The 21,976-nt window shown below is 34.1% G+C and overlaps 1 protein-coding gene across 4 annotated transcripts in view; it reads left to right on the top strand.

The window, feature by feature from the left end:
- Positions 1-21,976, top strand: part of HEATR5B (HEAT repeat containing 5B) — a 74,274-nt gene that overhangs the window by 32,309 nt on the left and 19,989 nt on the right. For all 4 annotated transcript variants that reach the window (XM_019741998.2, XM_019742008.2, XM_074331895.1 and 1 more), the window contains exons 19-26: positions 348-507; positions 4,419-4,608; positions 6,303-6,472; positions 11,514-11,658; positions 13,007-13,246; positions 13,727-13,978; positions 18,143-18,324; positions 20,711-20,779. In XM_019741998.2, coding sequence (XP_019597557.2) covers positions 348-507; positions 4,419-4,608; positions 6,303-6,472; positions 11,514-11,658; positions 13,007-13,246; positions 13,727-13,978; positions 18,143-18,324; positions 20,711-20,779 — 1,408 coding nt within the window. The remainder of the gene's footprint in view (positions 1-347; positions 508-4,418; positions 4,609-6,302; positions 6,473-11,513; positions 11,659-13,006; positions 13,247-13,726; positions 13,979-18,142; positions 18,325-20,710; positions 20,780-21,976) is intronic.

Below are 21,976 nucleotides of genomic sequence, written 5' to 3'. Positions count from 1 at the left end.
TTTTAAAACCAGTTATAAGAACTACTCTTTTATTTGAAACACTAGTAATAAAAATTTGTTTGAAATGGCTCTTAGCTTTTCAAGCAATGATTAATATTAAAAACTGAGAAGTTGTGCTTCCTCTTTCACATTTTCTCTAGAATTGAAATAAGCTTTATTCAGTGAAGTGTATCACTTTAACTCTCCATTTTAAACTGAATCTCTAACTTTGGGATTGGAAAAAGAAGTAATCATGATTGTAGTATTTTCTAACTTCCAGAATAAATCCGTTTTATTGTGTGGCTCATAAGCTTTTTATTGCCATTGGGAAATAGAAAACCAGCCTGTGAAGCATAACTTTTTTCCAGGTTGAAATCAGCTCGAGATGTTGTGTCCAGAACTGGGCATTCATTGGCTCTGGGCTGTTTGCATCGTTATGTTGGTGGTATTGGCTCAGGACAACATCTGAAGACCAGTGTCAGCATTTTATTGGCTCTAGCACAAGATGGAACATCCCCTGAAGTCCAGGTATGATACTAATTTTTTTATTATGAAATTTTTAAATAGTATTTTTAGGACAGTTATATGCTGTATAAAATATTAGGTTGGTGCAAAAGTAATTATGATTTTTGCAATTGTTTTTAACCTTTTAAACTGCAGTTACTTTTGCACCAACCTAATACCTGTCGTAGTGATTCTGATTGGAAATCAAATGTTGTTAGGAAAAGTGTGTTAGGGTCTTTCTGTGTCATTTTTGTTTTATGAGGGTTATTTGTAATAGTGCATAACAAGATTCTGTTTTTTAACCTAATCTTAAATCTGTCTTATTTGGAGAGTTTAACTCATTCCACATTTCTTGAAACATATTAGGTTGGTGCAAAAGTAACTGTGGTTTTTGCAATTATTTTTAACCTTTTAAACTGCAGTTACTTTTGCACCAACCTAATATTTTCTTTTTATTATTTGTTATCCTTTCCTCTTGTTTGCATTTCCTTACATTTGTTAATCAATTTTTTTTTTTTAACCATCCTTTTCTCTCTCCCTTTTAATACCATAACCCAGGTCCAGGGTCATTGGTTGAATCTTCAGGTGTACTCTGAATTTTTGTTTGTTTCTCCTTGAATACAAATAGAAACAACTATACTGAGAGTCAAGAGCTTCATTTGTGTGAAAATGGACTGTGTTCTTGATTTACCACTTCACATTGCAGCACCTAAAAATATTAACAGTATATGAATGCAACAGCATCCAACTGCCATCTTTATATTGGGATGCACACATTTAATTGCCATTACTGTCTGCCATTAGTTTGTTGAGTTCATGAATGAGTTCCTTCATGATTAGATAAAAGACACTAAATCCACCAAAGACTTCTAGTCTACATGTTTAGTTTGCCTTTGACTTCTTGGTAAAGATTTCTAGCTGTGTAATGAACAAAATTCCAAAAGTGTTAAAAACAAAAACCACATTATCTTGTCCCTTAGGAGGTGCTACACTGCTTTTTTAAATCCTGTTTTCACACTAGTCTGGAAGAAAAAAAGCACAATTATAAAATTATTTTACCCAAGAAGTTGCTGCTTTCATCTTTGATGTCAAAGAGAAGGCGCTAGTGATCTTTCTTTTATCTTCACCATTTTCTCAGTCCTTTTTTGTTTTAATTTCTTTAAACTCCTCTAAGTGACCGCCCTACATGTTTTTTATGTGACGAACATTTTTTTTTTTGCTTCTTTTTATTTTATTTTATTGTTTTATTTTTTATTTTATTTTTTTAATTTATTGGGGTGACAATTGTTAGTAAAATTACATAGATTTCAGGCGTACAATTCTGTAATACATCATCTATATATCACATTGTGTGTTCACCACCCAGAGTCAGTTCTCCTCCCATCACGATATATGTGATCCCCCTTACCCTCATCCCCACCCCCCACCCCCCTTACCCTCTGGTAACCACTAAACTATTGTGACGAACATTTTACTATAGTAATTTGAATCAATTACATTCCCTCAAAGCTAATATTTTAGTTTATATCTTTACAGAATAGCACAATATTCTTAAGTTTTCCCTACGTTTCTTCTGTTCTGAGAATCCTAATTCAAAAATCATACTTCACAGTTGCATTATTGTCTACATGTATTTAACTATAATTACTAGAGACTTTACTGTTCAATAGTGTTTTCTTTTTTGTATCCTCAACTCCTATCTTAAGATTTTTGTTCTTTGAAAAACTTCCTTCACCAATAATTATTTTAGGAAGGATCCTGAGTGGTATGCTTTACTTTTGTAATCCTTGTATATCTAAAAAGTGGCTTCTTTTGCCTTCACATTTAAATGATATTCCTGGCACACAGTCCTTTTCTTTCATTATTCATAAATGTTTCAGTACTTCTGTCTTCTGATGTTGCACAAAGGAGACTAATGGTTGCTTGATTTTTTTAAAAATTAAATTTCAGTAAATACTAACATCTCAATTTTTAATCAGTTATCTATAAAAACTTCCAAATATGTTCTTTAAAAGGTAACATAAACCAATAATCAATGCAACTGATGTGCAAATACTATTTAAAGTTTCTCTGCAGTGTGCCTTTGAGCATACAGAAATAAAACTTAAGTGAATTCATTTTCTTCTTTTATAAATGGATGCATATATTTCCCATTTCCAAAAGACAATGGCTTATGTAACAAAATTCTGATTTAATGGGTGCTTATGGATATAACAGCTATTTTTATTCCCCATCTTTTATTGCTTTTGCCAAAAAACTTACCTGAAATATGTTTTTATGTCTGTAACCTTATGTTTTGAGTTGGCAGCATGTAAGAATTTTTCTCTGTATCCTTAAAGCTTGGAAATGTCATCAAATTCCGCAGAAGTTTATCTTTTGCTTTTTCTGGAACTCCTATTACTCATATTTGAAGTCTTTTGTCTTTTTCCTTTTTTTTTTTTTTTTTTTTTCACTCTATCTGATATATATTTCTTCCATCTTGATCTTCAAGATGATGATTTCGGATTTTAGCAATAACTATTCTTTTTTTTTTTTTCAGTTTTTTTACTGAACTTTTAACATAAATCTTGGGTAGATTTTTTTTTAAACACTTCTAGAATCTCCTTTATGCTTTAATTATATTGTCTTAAAAATCCTTATAGTTTTGTTAAATTCCTCTTTTGTTTCTTCTATTAATTTTTTTTTTCTCCAGAATATGTGCTCTAGTCTTCCTCCCTTGAGATACTATATTCCTATTACTTTTTGCTAACTCCTTTCTGTAGGTGTGGTTTCTGTACATAACCTGTCCAAGTCAGGTTGCTAAATTCTCTAGGATTGGAGTAGATTGACAGGTGGTAGAAGTTAAGGTATGGATTTCTTTTTCTGCTATGTTGGTAAGTTGGGAAAGCTCTCTGTTGAGACCACCTTTTCCTCAGCCCAGTAGTACAGCTCTGCTTCAGAGCTACTAACAACAGAAATATAAGAAAAGTTATTCTACAGCTAGATGTGGGCAGTTTTTATTTTCTGAGGCCTGTGCTGATAATAGTATATTGTTCTGGGGTTAGTTTTGTAAATACTATTAGTCAGTAAGATTACTTTGTGCTTAGTAAACATAATAGGGGCCTAAAATGGTTCCATGCACTTGAAGAGCTGTTGTGTGAGAGTCGTGGCTCTAGAAATATATCTGAGTTCAGGACATTGTCATGGTCATTGTTTTATTTCAGGCAAGTTTCTTTAGCAAAACTCCAACAATGTAGGCAAGAAAGTTGCATTTTTTTCGGGGGGTGGGAAGGAGAACAGGACTTTATTGGGAACAGTGTATACTTCCAGGACTTTTTCCAAGTCAAGTTGTTGTCCTTTCAATCTTAGTTGTGTTTCAAGCTCAGCTCCAGGTCCAGTTGCCATTGTTAGTTGCAGGGGGCGCAGCCCAGCATCCCTTGTGGGAGTCGAACTGGCAACCTTGTCGTAGAGAGCCCACGCTCCAACCACCTGAGCCATCTGGTACTGGCCCGTGTGGGAATCAAACTGGCAGCCTTCAGCTTTAGGAGCACGGAGCTCCATCCACCTAAGCCACCGGGCTGGCCCAAGAAAGACGTATTTGATGTCCATAAACATCCACTGAATCAGACACTTATTATATTAGTCATTGTCTTTTGGAAGTGTGAAATATATGTACATTATAGTAGAAGAAAATTAGTTCATCATTGAAATTTTATTTCTGACACTCAAAACCACACTGCAGAGAAACTTTAAACATAGAATTTGCATGTCAGTTGCCTTGGTTATTGGCTATTAGTAGCTTATGTACTACTTTTTATTTCTTAAGGAACATATTTTTAAGTATTTCCAGATCATTGATTAAAAAGTACGATGATAGTATTTACTAAAATTTAACTTAAAAATTAATGTATATACTCTATTTCTTACAACTAAAATAAAATTGTATTTTATTCCAGACATGGTCTCTTCATTCACTTGCTTTGATAGTGGATTCTAGTGGCCCAATGTATCGTGGATATGTGGAACCAACATTATCTCTAGTTCTTACCTTGCTGTTGACAGTTCCACCTTCACATACTGAAGTTCATCAGTGTTTGGGTAGATGCTTGGGTGCTATAATCACTACTGTTGGCCCTGAACTACAAGGTAAGTAAGTCCAACGTAAATTAGAGGAACTAGACAAATTACTATCTTTCAGTTTCCTGAATGTCATCATCATGTGGCTTAAAGAAATCTAATTATAGTAATTATTATTATTATTATTATTATTTATGGAATACTTGCGATTTACTGAAGGCCTGGAATCACTCTGCTTTTTGTATGTGCTATTTTATGTAATACCCACAGCAAACCTATGACTGACAGTATTTTTTAAAGTTTTGAGCAGAGAAAACATTTCTAAATGAAATTTTACTTGGAGCCCCATGAAGATAAAGATAAAAATGGAAATCCTTTGGCCTGGAGTACCATCCATTTGTCTTCATGGACTTTGGCTTCACTTTTTTTATTTTTATTTTTTCAACTCTAAGGATCAAGAACGTAGTTTCAAAAAACGTGGCTATAAGGTAGATAATATTATCTGATTTTTCCCTGAGGAAGCAAGCTCGGACAACATAAGTAACTTTACTGAGTGGCAGATTTATGATCCTAAGATCCAGGTTCTTACCACTCGGTTCCACTCAGTAGAATAATTCTAATGGTTAAATGAAACACTCAAGGCAGCAAATTACTGTGAATTTATCTTTAATGTATAAGCCGCTTTCAGAATTTATTTCAGTATTTATTAAATGCTTTCAATGGGTCAAGCTTTTTATAAACATCATCTCATTTAATTCTGACAACAATCCTGAGATAGTGATAGCTCTCCATTTTACAGATGAAACACTGAGGCTGAGAGAGGTTAAGAACTATCTAAGTTTATACATGGAGCCAGTGAGTGGTTGGAGTCAAACATGAGCCAGATTAATGTCTTCTTCTTGCATTCTTAACCTCTATGGACAGATATTTTTAAAAAGAAAGAAGTGAAAACAGAAAAGATCTTAAGAAAGAGTGCTAGGAATTGAAAAATATGTTATTCAGACATGTTTCTCTCCTGGACTCTCTCCTGGACTTCTCAAAGTGTCCTCTTTGAGAAAGTTGATAGTCTTTTCTTCCAGTGAATACTCTAAGGATATGGAGAGAATAAATATACACTTTTGATTAAGTATAGATGTTTACCAAGTGCTTTATGATGCAATGATGAAGCACTGCATATTTCAAATAGAATGTAACTCTTACGTAACTCTGTGTTTCTTTGTGTGGTCTTTATATAAATATGAAATATGCATATATATATAAATATGCATATATATATAAAATTATTTTACATTGGTAAAAATTTTAAATCACTTATGTTTGGCAGTTAAGACATTTTTATATACACACTATGTAATACTACCATTTATTTTTCCTATCTTTGTAAAAGTTGCTATTAATTTTATTAGGAAAATGGGACTTAAAGTTATATAACAGAGATGATAATGTTAGTTGAACAAAGAACCAGGGAATAAGGACTCTTCTGGCTCTTTCAGATAAAACAATGATGGGTTTAAAAGACAACATAATTTATCAGGGAATAAATATAAACGTAGGTAAATCTAAAGAGATGCATCATTGTCATCCACATATAGTCATGTTTTGAAATCATTTCTGTGGACTTTGTAGACTTTGTTTTTGAAATAATTGGAATAGTAATCAGAAGGGGGGTTATTTAGAAATTAATTGTTTTCTAGGAATATTTTTGGTGATCATAAAATAATCCTATTTTACATTTATTTTTATTTTTTTTATTTTACTACCAGGGAATGGAGCAACAACTTCCACCATTCGTTCTTCTTGTTTGGTGGGTTGTGCAATTACCCAGGACCATTCAGATTCTCTCGTTCAGGCAGCTGCCATATCTTGCCTTCAGCAGCTTCATATGTTTGCACCACGGCATGTCAATCTGTCTAGTCTCGTTCCTAGCCTTTGTGTAAGTATAAAACTGTTTCATTTCTTGATTTATTTAGGGAGCCCCAAATTTGTTTCGCAAAAGATCAAATTAGACCAAAACAGAAAATGGAAGTTTCTTGGATGGTGACTTCTAGGGTTTTAGTTTCAGTAGTCATTTTTTGAATATTTATTTTATTCTCTGATTTTCTTTTTTACATCTTAAGAAATATTTTGATGAACCACTTATTTCTTGGTTAAGAATGCATCATATTTTTAGTCTTTCCCACTCAGAATTTAATTCCCTACAGTTTGACTAATAACTTCTCAGTATCTGTTACTATCATCACATTTGTTAGTTTGTTCACTCAAAAAATATTTATTGAGAGCCTGCTATATGTCAGGCACCATGCAGAGTGTAGGGGATGCATTTGTGGATGAGAAAGGATGAAGCCGCTGTCATAATGAAGTTTATAGTTTCAAGGGAACATGGTCAACAACAAGTATTTACAAATAAGGTAAGTAAGTGCTCTAAAAGGCTACAGCAGAGCATTTAATGGGGAAGTCTTCATAATCCAGGCATTCAGAAAATATCTCCCTAAAAATACTGACATTTAAGGTGTGATCTGCAGGATAAATTGGAGTTAGTTTGGGGAAGACCATGGTATTGGAGTAGATACCATTTATTTTTAGGCAGAGGGGAAAAATATGTGACAGGCCCTGAGACAGGAAGGAGTGTGATACATTTAAGGAACTGGTTAGTCATTTGGTGAAATAGTACAAATGGAAGCCCAAGTACATTAGGTTAAAGATGGAATATAAACAGAAACTTCTTTCCAGAAGTTTGACAGTAGGTTAAGTGGGTAATGGGGTTAGGAGAGACTCTTTTTCTCCATAGTGGTGAGAAGTTAAAGTGATGATCAGATAGAGCCAGTAGCGTGGGAGAGTTAAAGGTGTAGGGCAGAAAGGAAATAATTAATCATCCAAGGTTTCTAGTGGAATAGAGTTTCCAGGGCACAAGTAAGGGGATATCTGTTCCAGTGCGACATAAAGAAAGGAGGACAGGGTGAGCGTAGATATAGGTGGGTTTGTAGATTTGGTGGCTGGAAGTAGAGGGAGTTATCTAATGACTTTTGCTTTCTTAATCAAGTAAAAGGGGAGATCAAGTTCCATGAATGAGGGAGCAAAGGAAGGGTCAGAAGTTTGAGGAGAATGGGATGTGGGAGATGAGAGTAAGTGGAGAAACAGAAGATTCTGTGGTAGTCTTGAGGGTTCAGTGGAGGTCAGTGGCCCTCTTTGGCTCCATTGTGTGATTTATGATGGTACCAATTCCCCTTGTTGTGTGATTTTTTTTTCTCCAGCACCAGTACACAACTTGGGTGCAGGCATTGAGCAACCAGATGTTTTGATACATTCATAGTTGGGCTTTGGCCAAACAGATTCACTTAAATGACAGCAGGATGTTAACAAGACAGTGCTGAAATGATGAATTATGATATCTCATTTGGGCAAGGGAGGAAGGTTAAGACAGGAGGAGGCTTATACATAGAGGGAAAGAAAGGCAGAGGTAACCATGGGCAGATCTTGCTGAGGAAAGGGAAGAGAAGGTCATCCACGATGTGGTGAAGGAACTGAAAGACCAAGATATTACATCTCATATTACATCTCATTTGTTTAGCTTTACTCAACAAAATTTGCTCCTGTTTCACCACATACCAGAGGGAACTGCATTAGTCCCAGATCGTCAAGGAGTTTTTAAGTGTGCCACAGGACACAAACCAGAGGCACATGAAATGTTTTCAAAAAACATCCACAAAGAAAACTAAGAGTACACAATAGATTACATTCTGCAACAGGATATGTAGCATCCTGCAAAAGCGGTGGTCTGATGCCCAAGCTCTGAGGCCACAGATGGCATCTCTTGGGCAAGGTGAGCTTGTTACATGATATAGGTTTAGATAGGCAACTGACAAATGTGATGAAGATGGACACACCCCTGAGGTGGCTGGTTCCTCTCTCCTTTTTTTTCTTCCTCCTTAAAGGTTGACATTATGGAGGTTGACATTATGGGGGTTGACATTGTGAGATAGAACACATTTCACAGGATCTGGAAAGTAGTAACATCACTATATCTCAGTGGAGTTTATCAATAATAGGGAAAGCAATGTGTTTCCTGTATGTTAACACAAGATAATGTCTCCAAACTGATTTCCTCAGTACAACCTCAAGGGTTTTATTACAAGGCATGTTGGAGCACTTTCCTGACCCTCTTCCAAAAGACTAAGTAGTGAGATTTTAGGCAGCTGGTGGGAAGGAGATGGCATGGCAGGATAAAGATGAGAAAAAAGGTCATTCAAGTTAGTGTCTTGTTTCCATATGGACACAAGTCCCCCGGGCTGTCTCCATTACCAGATCTTTTAACACTGAAAATTAGTCTACACATGGGTTCATCCAAATTAGTGAAATCAAATCCGATTTTTATAAATTTCATTTTCAGCTTTACTCAATTATGGTCCCCAGAAGTGGTCACGTGTGATTCTATGTGTACTACAAATGAAATGTGATTTTTTCCCCCCAGCAAATGTTTTGTTCACCATGGTCATCTTTATTAAATAATAAAAAAGTATTACAACTTGTATGATGATAAAACTTTTCAAAATGTGGTTTTGAAAGAAGAACCAGCACTCTGAATTATTGTTACTGCGCTCCTGGCAAGCAGCTGTTTTTTATACCATGTGACCAGTTATTCATTCTCCTGTCCTGACAGAATTATTCCACACATAGCCATTTATGTCATCTGGGATAATTATAGATGTGAGAGAAAGACTTGAGCTGAATGCCAAGTCATCAGTAACAGAGCAGGGCTGTCCAGTTGTCCAGGATGTAAGTGCGTGATAGGCACAGGAAGAGGAAGCAAGATGACATAAAGTGTAAAATAATGGGTTTTTATAGGAAGGTTTGAGGTCTAATGTAGGACCAATCAGCACAATGTTCCTGAGGTTTATGGAATATAAGTAAAAGAAGTGTCTTTGGAAAACAATTAGGCATAATCTATAAAAGTTGACTATATGCATACACTATGATCCAGCAACTTAACTTCACTGATAAGTAAATACCTGACAGAAATGCATGCATATAAGAACCTAAATGTCCATCAATCAGCAGAGTGTATAAATTATTTAATACAATTATTTAATTCTGTTAAGTAATTATTTAATAGACTATTGCACAGCAATAAAAATTAATGAACTACTGTTGCATGGAATCATATGGATGACTCTCACAGACATATTGATGAGAAGAAACCAGACAGAAGAGAACACACTACATGGTTCCACTTATATGGTGTTCAAGAACAGGCTAAACCAAATTATAGTGACGATGTCACTACGTATAGATGGTTTTCTCTGAGGGACTAGGAAGGGGCATGAGGAAACCACATATTTTTATCAAATTTAATATGTTTTATTCCTAATATTTTGTGGATTTTACCAGTAAAAAGTGTAAATGGAAAGTTTTCAAACAAATACACCGTTACTTTTACTTAGTTTACAGTGACTGTAAGTTACCACCGATTATAATTTTCACCTCTAATTTTAGAGATGTTAAAATGGAAAAAAAATACACTTCAGAAACATTGAAATAGAGTTTTTGAAAACACTTTGTAAACTGTAAAATGTTTTATTTCTTTCACTTTCACTTTGTCTCTGCCAGTCAACATTTGTTGAGTGTATTTTCTTAGTTACAGTTCAATTATAATTAAATTTTTATGGTATTCTACTTCATATACATTTGGTCATTTGATTCTTACTACAATTGTGTAAGATGGGCAGGGTGGCCACTCTTCCCATTGTACAGATAAAAAGGCAGAAACTCTGAGAGACTAAGTGACTTATTCTTCCTATCTCACAAGCATTCTTAAGCTTTCTAATTATAGGACATTTAAAAATTCCAAAATGTGTTTATTTTCAGGATGAGAAGTAACATTTGTTGAAAAAAAATCTGTCCTATTTTTCCCCTCAGTTGTATTATATATTTTTTAATACTTGGTATAAATTTCTGTGAATTTTATGAAAATATATCTTAAGTTACAAATGCTATATTAATATAACATATACAATATGATATATTAATAGTGCTATATTTTTATTACATAAAAATACACTGTCTAGTATTGCGAAGAGGTGATGTATTCTACATAATTATTCTGCCATTCATTATTTCTAGATAGGATTCTTTCTAAAATATATTACTCACTTCCGTGCTTCAAAAGCAGCACATGAAAGATAATATTTTCTTAATAAATCAAATTTATAGTAATAATGGTAATAGCTAACATTTATTGAGCAGTTACCATGTGTCAGCCACTGTTGTAAACAAAATACTTATATTAACTTATTTCATTTTGACTATATTCCTGTGAAGAATTACCTCCTCAATTTTACATATAGGCAAACAAGGCACAGAGAGATTAGATAACTAGTCTAAGGTCACACAGGAGTGAGTAACAGCCAAGATTCAAAGCCAGTCTGGCAACCAGAGCCTGAGCCCTTAATCATTATGCTATGCTGTGTCTTAGACTTTACTTCATGTATCAGACTATACTATGTCAATTCTTTCAGGAACTTTTTAAATAAAAGGCTCCGTTTTGCAATTCTATTCAAGTGTTTATGTTTGCTTGATTTTTAAAACTTTTAATAAATACCCCCCTTTGCTTTCAATGTTTACTGTGCACTCTGCCCCCTAACTTTTCATTCACTACTTAATCTCTGTACTTAAAAAGTTTAGATGACAAAGTTTAGTAGGACCACGTGTAAAATAAGATATGCAAAAGATCTTCGTGATTTTCATTTAAACATATTTTATGATCTTTAGTGCCAGGTCTTGGGAGCGTTATTTTGCCTACTCAAACATTCTTTATATATTTTATTGGTGGTATTATTTTTCCAAAGGCCATTATTTGGTATATTTTTTTAAACAACTGAGGCTGTGAAATGAAGAGCCTCTGCACAAGTAAGGTATTAAAATATATTCATTAAGCAAGTACGATTACAACTTCTTTTCAAAAATGTGATGGTTTCCAGGTTCACTTGTGTAGTTCCCATTTGTTACTTCGACGAGCAGCTGTGGCGTGTCTCCGGCAGCTTGCACAAAGAGAAGCAGCTGAAGTATGCGAATATGCCATGAGTCTGGCAAAAAATGCAGGGGACAAAGAGAGCAGTGGTGCTAGTAAGTTATTTTATTGGTCAATATTCTTTTCATTTAAATACTTTAACATTTCAGATGAGTATTACTTACTAAATAATATTTGTGTGTGTGTGTGTGTTAAAATATGGTCCATTTCCTTATTCTTTTAAATAAAATAATACTGTTATCATCTTAAAAATTCCAGTGTAGTTTTCTTGGTAATTTTACATTTTTTCCTTTTAAAAAATTTTGTAACTTAAAAAAAAATGTATTTAGTATCTGAATACTTCTGCTATCCCTTGAGGATGGATGATTTAACTATATAAAGGATGACTAACTTGGGAGATACTGCTTTGTATCACTAATAGACTTCTGAAAAGAGAAATAATCTATTTTGGGGGTACCTGAAATCTTCCATTCTTTGACAGTAGTTAACTTTTTGTGATAAAACTTTTCCTCTAAGAGGTAAGGCCAAAGTAACCAATAAGCCATGAAATGTCAGTAGATGTTTTGGCAGCAAAAGGTAGATCTTTGCTTTCTCAGGTCTTTCTGCTTTTTTGGAGGGTTTCAAGTATAGCTTGAATTCATAGCTGGTCTTCTAGGTTATAGAGATAGGTGGTTTGGGAACTTTTTTAAAGCTTAGTTGACAGAGATATTTCCCCGATTGTGAGAGAAAATTGTTGCTTATAAGAGCTTTCTAATGCACAGAAGTTGCTTGGGTACTAAGAAGCAAGATAACAAAATAACTTCAATTTTAGCGTAGTATAATAAGAGTTCTATTAACAAACATACTGTACTCATTCTTAGGGGTGCCAGTTGTATTACTTATGCTGTTTATGAGAATGAAAAGATGTTTGGATAAAACAAGAGACTTTACTACTCTTTCATAACAATATTACTTTTTGATTTTTTCTTGAAAAGGGTTTTCCACATTTTTAAATGAACTTTCAGGATACAATCAATTTACAATTTTTGTTCTGGCTTTATATGTTTTTTAAAAATCAGAACTATAAGACTGAATAAGTTTTAATTTGTTCTTCCAACAAATACAGCAGTAATTTTTTCAGTCTATTAGATTATATCTATTTAGAAAATGTCTTTTTCCCACACTTGATAGACTCAAATATTTATATTGAGCATTCACTGGAGATTTGTTTAAAAATACCTCAGAATAATCAATCAGTCTTGAAGATCAGGGTTTTACCTTTAATTGTCAGATTAAATTCTAATCCTAAAGATATGTAAACTGGAGACCACAGATAAATTGTATATATAGCTAGCTGGTTTTTTTGCCATTGTTTACATGTAAGCCTTGTTCCTTAGCACAATTGTTAGGTAACAATATACAACAAAATCTCATACAAGTTCATTTGTAAAAATTGCTTTTCAGATGTCAGTCCTTTTGCAACTGGAGTTGGTTCTCGAAGTGATATCCATTACCGGCACCAAGGTGTTAATATAACAGAAACGGGTCTTGAGGGACTTCTTTTTGGAATGCTAGACCGAGAGACAGATAGAAAATTATGTTCTGATATTCATGATACTTTGGGACATATGCTTTCATCACTGGCTGTAGAAAAACTTTCTCATTGGCTCATGCTTTGTAAAGATGTCCTGGCAGCTTCTAGTGGTACGTATTTAATATGTAAAATATGTTTTCAAAATAATTAAAATTAATTTTACTTCCAATATGTATATCTATCTGTCTATTTATCTATCTGTACACACATATATAGATACATATAAATTTACCTTACATTTAAAAATACTAATTTTAATCTAAATTCCTATAAAAATGTTGAAAGCTAAATTATGTTACAATCTAATGAACCTTACTTTTTAGAAAATGACCAAATTCAAACTAAATTTTCATGTATAAAAATTCCAGGTTACTCTGTAGTTAACATAGTATGTAAAACTAGTAAAATGTGTAAGATACATTTATGTTATCCTTTCCTTGGTTTTTAATTGGTCTAAAACACAAAGTTCTACTGTTTTCAAAGAAGTGAGAATTTAGTCTTTTTATTAGAAATCTTTTAACATTAATATTATTTCTAAAGCTCATTTTTGCTATATGTGAGGTTATAATATGCTTTTATTTTTGTTACAGATATGAGTACTGCAACGCCGTTAAGTAGTGGAAAAGATGAAGAATCGGAAAAGAAGGATGAGATGGATGATGATATCATGTTTACCACACTAGGCGAAGACGATAAATCAAAGCCCTTTGTGGCACCTCGGTGGGCCACGCGCGTATTTGCTGCTGATTGCCTGTGTCGAATAATCAATTTGTGTGAGAATGTGGACCCGGCTCACTTTGATCTTGCCCTGGCAAGGTCTGCTAAACTACGGAACCCTAGAAGTAAATTTAAAATTCATATTTCTTTTCCCCAAAGTATTTTTAAGGGTTAAAATATTTTACTGCTATGTAGCATTTTTGTCTGTCTGTCTGCCTGCCTATCTATCTATGGATCCATCCATCCATCTACCTATCTAAATCATTTGCCCTAAGGATATGATGACAGTAACTTATATTTCCTTAGTACATTGTCCCAGTTTTAACTTCAGTGTTAAAACTCGTAGGTTAACATTCTGTTTTACAGAGATGGCAAAGCTTTGAGGTGCATAATGTGAATTTTGTGGTCCCCAGCATGGAGAATGTCAGAATTTATGAATGCCTTGGCAGATTTCAAACTTGCAGATTTCAAACTTGCAGATTTCAGAAATGCTTTTAGGTTCTTTTGAAAAGGTGAAAACTGTTTATTACTGAAACCCCTCACCATTTTTAAAAATCTTTATAAGCTTTTATTCCACATAGCCCCTAGAACTTACAAAGAGATTGTGAGGTTCAATGTCATCATTTTACAAATAAAGTCACCCAGACAAGCTGAGAGAGCTGCAGAGTAACAAACTGTCTGTCTCGTACTTCGTAGTCTCTTCATCCCCCTGTCATTTTTTTAAATATCTGAAGATCAACTATGTATAACTATAGTGAAGTCTATACATTAACGATGCTTTCCCGCTTACTTTATTTTGTTTAAGAAGCAGCAGAGCTCACAAATGGAGTAAAAAAATAAACAAAAAGTAAAACAGTGAACCACGTATAGAATGTGAATCTGAATCTAGGGTACCAGCGAAGCACAGTATGTCATAAACACAGTGTCTTTAACCGTCAGATATTTACTGACTCCTGTTCTTTGCTACACACTGCGGATGCAAAGAAAAAAACATCGTCCATAGCCCTGAAGAACTTCTAGTCTAGAAGACAGATAGGCAGGCTTATTACTCACAGAATTATATGTCCCGGTAGTGGGATGGTAGAGTGCTTTGGGAACATAGAAAAAAGAGCCTTTCCTGGAGAGCCAAGGAAGAACTCACAGAAGATGTAATTCTGAAGCTAGGTTTTAAAGACAGAGAAAGGATTTTCCAGGTAGAAGAGGCTGATTGTGTTCATTGTCTATTGCTGCTATATAAGAACTGACCTCAAACTCAGTGGCTTAAAACAACACAGATTTATTGACTTAATAGTTCCATTGGTCAGAAAGTCCAACATGAGGCTTTCATGGCTAACCTCAAGGTGTTGGCAGGGCTGCGATCCTTTCCGGAGGCTCCATGGGAATCCTTTCTTCTTTCCGGATTCTATAGGCCACCTGCATTCCTTGGCTTATGGCCCCCTTTCTTTATCTTCAGTGTCAGAAAGGTTGAATCTTTCTGTCATCACTTCTCTCAGATTGCAGCGAGGAAAGGTGCTCTGCTTTTAAGGACTCATGATTAAATTGGACCCACGTGGAAAATTTAAGATAATCTCCCCATTTGGGGGTCCATAACCTCAATCACATCTGCAAAGTGTCTTTTGTCATGTAAGGTAACATGCTCACGGGTTATAAGGATGAGGGAATGGACATATTTGGGCACCATTGTTCTGCCTACCACTCTGGTCTATTCTTAGCAAAGGAAGTAAGAGAATTTGTAAAGGTGTGAGAACATAAGTGTGCATGCTATATTTAAGAACTGGTGAAGATCCTTAAATTGGCTTTCCTTTCTTTGTATTTCTTAATTTTTTCTCTCATTATTTTCTCCTTTTGCCTGCATTCTCAGAGATCCTCACAAGTTTTCTGTTTATATCTCTGATGTTTTATTCTTTTCTGCTTCCATTGTGGATCTTAAGTTTTCTTTTGTGTTTTTAGTTTTCCTTTAATTTTTATGTATGTCTTTCTCCTCCATTATACTGAATCCTTTTTACTCGTTATGGTTTTTTTCTTCTTATTCCGTAGCAGCCATAATTTTTTTGCATCCTATTGAGATGACAAATGATTTTCTAAATTTTATTCTGGTTTTTATAGAAAATTGTTTTCAGAGGTTGTTAGCTCTTTCTCTGACTCTTCAGAAGCTTTCTTTTCCCTGGGTGTATTTTTTTTCATAGGCTTATTTGTTTATATATCATTGAAAGGGGAGAGTGCTCTCCATATTTGGCATTTGCACACAGTGTGAGTGGTGTGGTTGGGTGTATTTCCCATGTTGTCTTTGTTTACTGGGGACTTCACATTGGTAGCTGGATGGTAAGCTGATAGAACAGCTCCCCAACCTAGATTCCTGTGTTTAACATGCTCTGTTCTTCTTGACGGAAACAGGATCCTTTCCAGCACGCACTGCCTGCTATTATGAACAGTCATGGCAGGTGTGGGAAAACTTATAGACCCAATGAGTGTGCTATCTAGGCTCTTCCTGTATCATCCTTAGCTCCCTTTCTATCTCCTGTCTTTTAGTTGTAGGGAATTACTACTCTCAGATGTAATAAACCTCTAAACAGCCTGCTAATTCCCCATTTTGGAGTTTCTGCTCAGGGCCCCTTCCCACTACTCCGCTTTAGGAGTTCATCTCCTTGGATTAGAAAAAAAGATAAAGATTCTGACTTGAAAAAGGTTGGAGGTAGAGATTATGTACAGAAGCAGCAGCACTTTCATTCCAGGAATATTGCCTAGTTTGGTTGGTAGATTGATACAGTCCTGAACCTTGTAAATTAGGTCTAGGGTGCAGGAGGAATAATGGGTGTTTTTATTTATTTGGGGTTGGCATAATATGAATAAGCCCATTTTAATCCAGTTCCTCCTGCTTTAGAAATTTTCTCTTAAATTCTGGCAATTGTTCCTGATGCCTGGTTTTTACTGACAGTGTGTTTTTGCCTCCCTTCGGTGAGGAAGTACTGGGGGCTTTCAGCCAAATGTTTTTTCTCAATCCTCTTTACTCCCCTCCCCCTAACCAATAGATATTCTTGTTTAAACTTAAGGTTCTAAAATTGGCGTTTTAGGTAGGCATGTGAAAAAATTGGAAGATACTTGTAACCTTCACAGTAGCAATAACAACAAAAATCTGTTTAAGAGGGAGCTGTTATGGGATCACGCTGAGCCACAGATTTGGCCACTGCTTCAAAAAGACTTTGCTACTCTTGTAGTCGACTGAAGAACTTCATAGTCCCTGGGTTCAGTTACTTCTTTAGATAATTTCTGTTGCCTTGTCTTTAAGTTCACTTATCTTTTCTCCTTTGTATCTAATCACTATCAATCTTATCCAGTATATTTTTCATTTCCGATATTTTATTTTTTATCTCTTGAAGTCCCATTTGTGGTTTTCTTTGTCTTTCATGTCTTTCTTCATCATATTCATGCTTTCCTTATTCTTCTTGATTATAGGCAACATACTTATAGTAACCATGTTAAGGTCCCCGCCTGTTAATTTATCAACTCTCATTTTTGGACCTGTTTCTATTCATTGATTCCTCCCCCCTGTTCCTTTCCTTGTTAGGAGATATATTTTTCTGCTTATTTGCATCCCTGGTAATCTTTCATTAGCTACTACACATTGCAAATTTTATGCTATTAGTGTTGGATTTTGTATCTATTTAAATAGTATTGGATTTTGTTCTGGGTTGCAGTTAAATTACTTGAAATCTTTTTAATTCTTTCAAGACTTGCTTTTAAGCTTTGTTAGGGCAGATTTAGGGCAGCTTTTACTTTGAGGCTAAAAGGAAAAAATACTTCCCTTTTCTACATCTTATCCTTATAAAAATATTTTCCATAGTACGGTTTCTCAATCTGTAGCCTACAATCCAATCTAGCCCACAGTCTGTTTTTGTAAATAAAGTTTATAGGAGTAATACTCATCTGTATACTGTGACTACTTTCAAACTACAACAGCAGAGTTGAGTAGTTGCTATAGAAACTATGCGGCTGGCCAGACCAAAAATATTTACTATCTGGTTCTTTACAGAAAAAGTTTGCCAATCCCAATTCCAAAAGAATTACAGACTCCTTTGGAGAAAGTTATGGTAACCAGTTTACCAATGTTCTTGAGAGGTTATGATACAGAAGCTTTCTTGGAAGTATATCTTTGTCATTTTTAACAAAGCACGCTGAAATAATGTGGATCAAAAGTGCTTTTTAAAAGAAATTCGTTTCATTTCATATTTTTATGTTATTACAGTTATCTTTGGAAAAGTTTCCCTTTTGCCTTCTGTTTTTATTTGTAGATGATCTCTTGGTACTTCATCTTTCTGACCTGATTCGCATGGCGTTCATGGCTGCAACCGATCATAGTAACCAGCTGCGGATGGCTGGGCTCCAAGCACTTGAAGACATCATCAAGAAGTTTGCATCTGTGCCTGAGCCCGAATTTCCAGGTCATGTGATTCTGGAGCAGTATCAAGCTAATGTGAGATGTTCTATTTATTTAAAAACTTAAAATGGATCTTTTGAGTGATCATTAAAGGGGTCCCCTGTAGAAATATATTTGAAACAACAACCTATTTATTCACGTGGAAGGCATAGGTTTACTCCCACTGTTGGTTACATAGTTTGAATCAACCCACAATTACAGAAACAATAGTATAAAACTTGTCGCTATTTTTAAGTCATGATAGCATGTTAGTGATAAAACGAGAATAGAAATTCCAGCCTGGTTCCTGTCTTGTGTTCAGATGTTTAGCCATGCCACTTTAAAGATAAAAAGAACATTCAAAGAGTGTTGTGGATTTGATGCCATTATTTTTATATGTCAAGACAGGATAAGCATTTTTAAAAATGAGAAACAATTGTGCCCTGTATGCTGAAGGATAAATTAACTTTTAATAACAGCAGATAAAATATTACTGAAAGAATTAGATACTTTCAACAGATTTTTTTATTTTATTCTTATTTCTCCTGAGATTTATCCCTTTACTTATGTTCTTCAAATGAGGCACAGTAGATGTTATCCTAATAATGGTGGGTTATGTGAAGGTGAAAAACTTATGTTAGCAAGGAAAGAATAACCATTTTTTTACTGTGATTATACCAAGATGTTGGTTCTGGACATACCACACCTTATCTAAAAGCTGTGTTCAAACCTAAACAAAATAAAGTGTGAGTAATATATTAATTGTTTTTCCGTCATAGGTGCAAGTGAGGAAGTTATAGTTTTAGGCTAACTGGCTACAGAAAACTTGTATAATTGTTTACTCCCAGATACCCACTCTAATAGAATGAAGTTCTTTTTTTTTTATTACTTTTTATTTAGAAATAATGTCAAACTTACAAAAAAAGTTGTACGAGTAGTCCAAAAAACTGTTATATACCCTTTATTCATGTTTACCAATTACTAATTTTGCCTCATTTGCTTTATTATTGATAGTACCGTGTTTCCCCGAAAATAAGACCTAGCCAGATCATCAGCTCTACTGCATCTTTTGGAGCAAAAATTAATATTAGAGCCAGACTTATTTTACTATAATATAACACCAGGTATAATATAATATAATATAATATAATATAATATAATATAATATAATATAATATAATTAATATAATATAATATAATATAATATAATATAATATAATATAATATAATATAATATAATATAATATAATATAATTAATATAATATAATATAATATAATATTATAATATAATATAATATAATATAATAATATAATATAATATACCGGGTCTTATATTAATTTTTGCTCCGAAAGATGCATTAGAGCTGATGGTTCGGCTAGGTCTTATTTTCAGAGAAACGCGGTATCTGTCTCTCTCTACACACGCACTCACACTTGCACACACTTATTTCTAATCCATTTAAAAAAGTAGATTATTTAAATCATGTACCTTTACTCTTGAACACTTCTGTCTGTATTTCCAAAGGACAAGAACATTGTCTTACATAATCATAGAACAATTATCAATTTCAGGAAATTCAACATTGCTATACGCTTTTTATATAATCTATCATATTCCAGTTTTATCAGTCAACCCAATGAGCTCTTGTATAGTATTCTTTCTCCTTCAGTACGGGATCTAATACCAGCTCTGCAATTAGTTGATTATTGCAATACCAATACTGTAGTTTGTTGCATTGTGTCTTTGGTCACAGAGAGGGGCTCTTGATCCATTTCCAAACTGCTGTTGATATGCCTTAGCAACTGAATCTCTAGTGAAATGGAAGAAATCTCAAATTAGGAGCTGACTGCATCTAATTTCTTATTCAGCTCATACGTATTAAATCTAAGTATCTGACTGTTGGCTTATTAAAACTAAAACTCATATTCCTTCACTTACTACTATGACAACAATACATAAAGTAATATTTCTTGAGCAACCTTCTTTGAAAACATCTCTTTTTGATCTCTACGATTTTTTTGGTGACTGTGTGAGTTTTTAGTTCTAAGTTATTTAAAAGAATTGAGACTTACCCATGAGGTAAATACTGTTAGAATATGTTCAGGAAAACATAGAAAAAAAAAAGAATAACAGTTTTTTGTTCTCTCTGGGAACACATGACTTTGTCAGAAAATTCTGTTTACAATTAAACAAAAACAAAGGAAAGAAAGAAAATAATTTTCCTATTTGATACAGTATTCATATCGATTTGATGATAACCTCCTGGAAAGCAAAAGAAAAATGGTATGATTGAGTTTATCGTAACTAGAAAGATAAGTAAGAGAGACGTACTAAAATGGAAAGGAACATAGCTGTGTTTTCTGTGTTTTTTTCAAAGACACTAAAGGGTTTATGTTTACTACTTACCTTTAAAAATAAAATGCTTGTGTTCATTTTTGTAGGTGGGAGCTGCTCTAAGACCAGCCTTTTCACAAGATACTCCATCAGACATAATAGCAAAAGCTTGCCAGGTAAGAAGAAAAATAGGGTTCTCTATAGTTATCTTCTATAAATTCAGAGATATTTTAGAATTTCACTTCCAAGAAAGAAGAGAGAAAACTTAAATAATATTCATTTTTATCTTGGAAACACAACAGTGTCAGTTTCCTCTTTTATTCTGTATGAAACGATGAAATAGACAGTATTAGTCACATCTCTCCTTTTTTTTAATCATAGCTGGGGACATGACTTTGGGATACACAGCTCTTATATAACCCAAAAGTGACCAGAAATATGCACATCATGAGAGAGACTAAAATAAAATTAAGATCTCAAAATCTAGAATAAGTGAAGAATGTAAAGTAATGATAATTAGGTAACAAAAGATTTTTTTGACCATGGGCTGTGAAAATTCTATAATTTATGGGTATTAAGTTATCCTAAAGAGAATTTCACAATATGGAAATTTCTTTGCAAAATTAACCCCGGGGGACTATGCTCAGGTTATTGTATCTGAAAATAGTCAGAAAAGCACCTATGTTCCTACATCTTTAGTAAGTTCCTCTTTTTCTTGCCTCATCCTGAGAAAGGATCCATGCATTAAGCTCTAGTCTTCCAGAAAATCAGATTCTTCTTCTGCTTGTCTTAGGATAGCAAAAAAGCAATTCTCTCCTTCGGAGTTTTCTGGAGTACAGGGCTATGGTCTGTCATTATTGCTTAGAATCCATAATCAAGTTACATGTGGCCTCTATACAGAGAATATTTCTGTTTGCAATGAGAGGATTGGAATTCTAATGTTGTTCTTTCTGTAGCTGAATGAATTTGCCTCTTTCCTTCCGTTAAGACTTATTTCTCTGAAGCCTCCTATCTTAATGGTGGTATTCAGAGAAGCGAACTTCCACCAATAGCAGACCCGACACAGAAGAGGGAGCCTAGTTTACGAGAGAGGTCTGTGGATCATGGTGCAAACTTTGGAGTTAGAGTAGGTCATTTGCTTTGGGATACCAACACACCATCAGAAATCACAGTCATGTATAAATAAATGTATCATGGTGATGTTCAGAGCATAGTATTTAAGCAGAGATAACCTCCTCCAAAACTCCTGATCATTAGAAAACAAAGGCTATTAGAATTTCATCTTGTGAATAAGAAGTATGAAAGTTTCTTGTTACTGAATTTGCCTTAACTTATTTCTTATGTGACTCTAGCTGCTTTTTCTATAAGAAATT

The sequence above is a fragment of the Rhinolophus sinicus genome, linkage group LG05, assembly GCF_036562045.2.
Source record: "Rhinolophus sinicus isolate RSC01 linkage group LG05, ASM3656204v1, whole genome shotgun sequence".
In the NCBI taxonomy this organism is placed as follows: Eukaryota; Metazoa; Chordata; class Mammalia; order Chiroptera; family Rhinolophidae; genus Rhinolophus; species Rhinolophus sinicus.
Note: the sequence above shows the minus strand (reverse complement) of the source record. Positions and strands in the feature narration are given on the sequence as shown.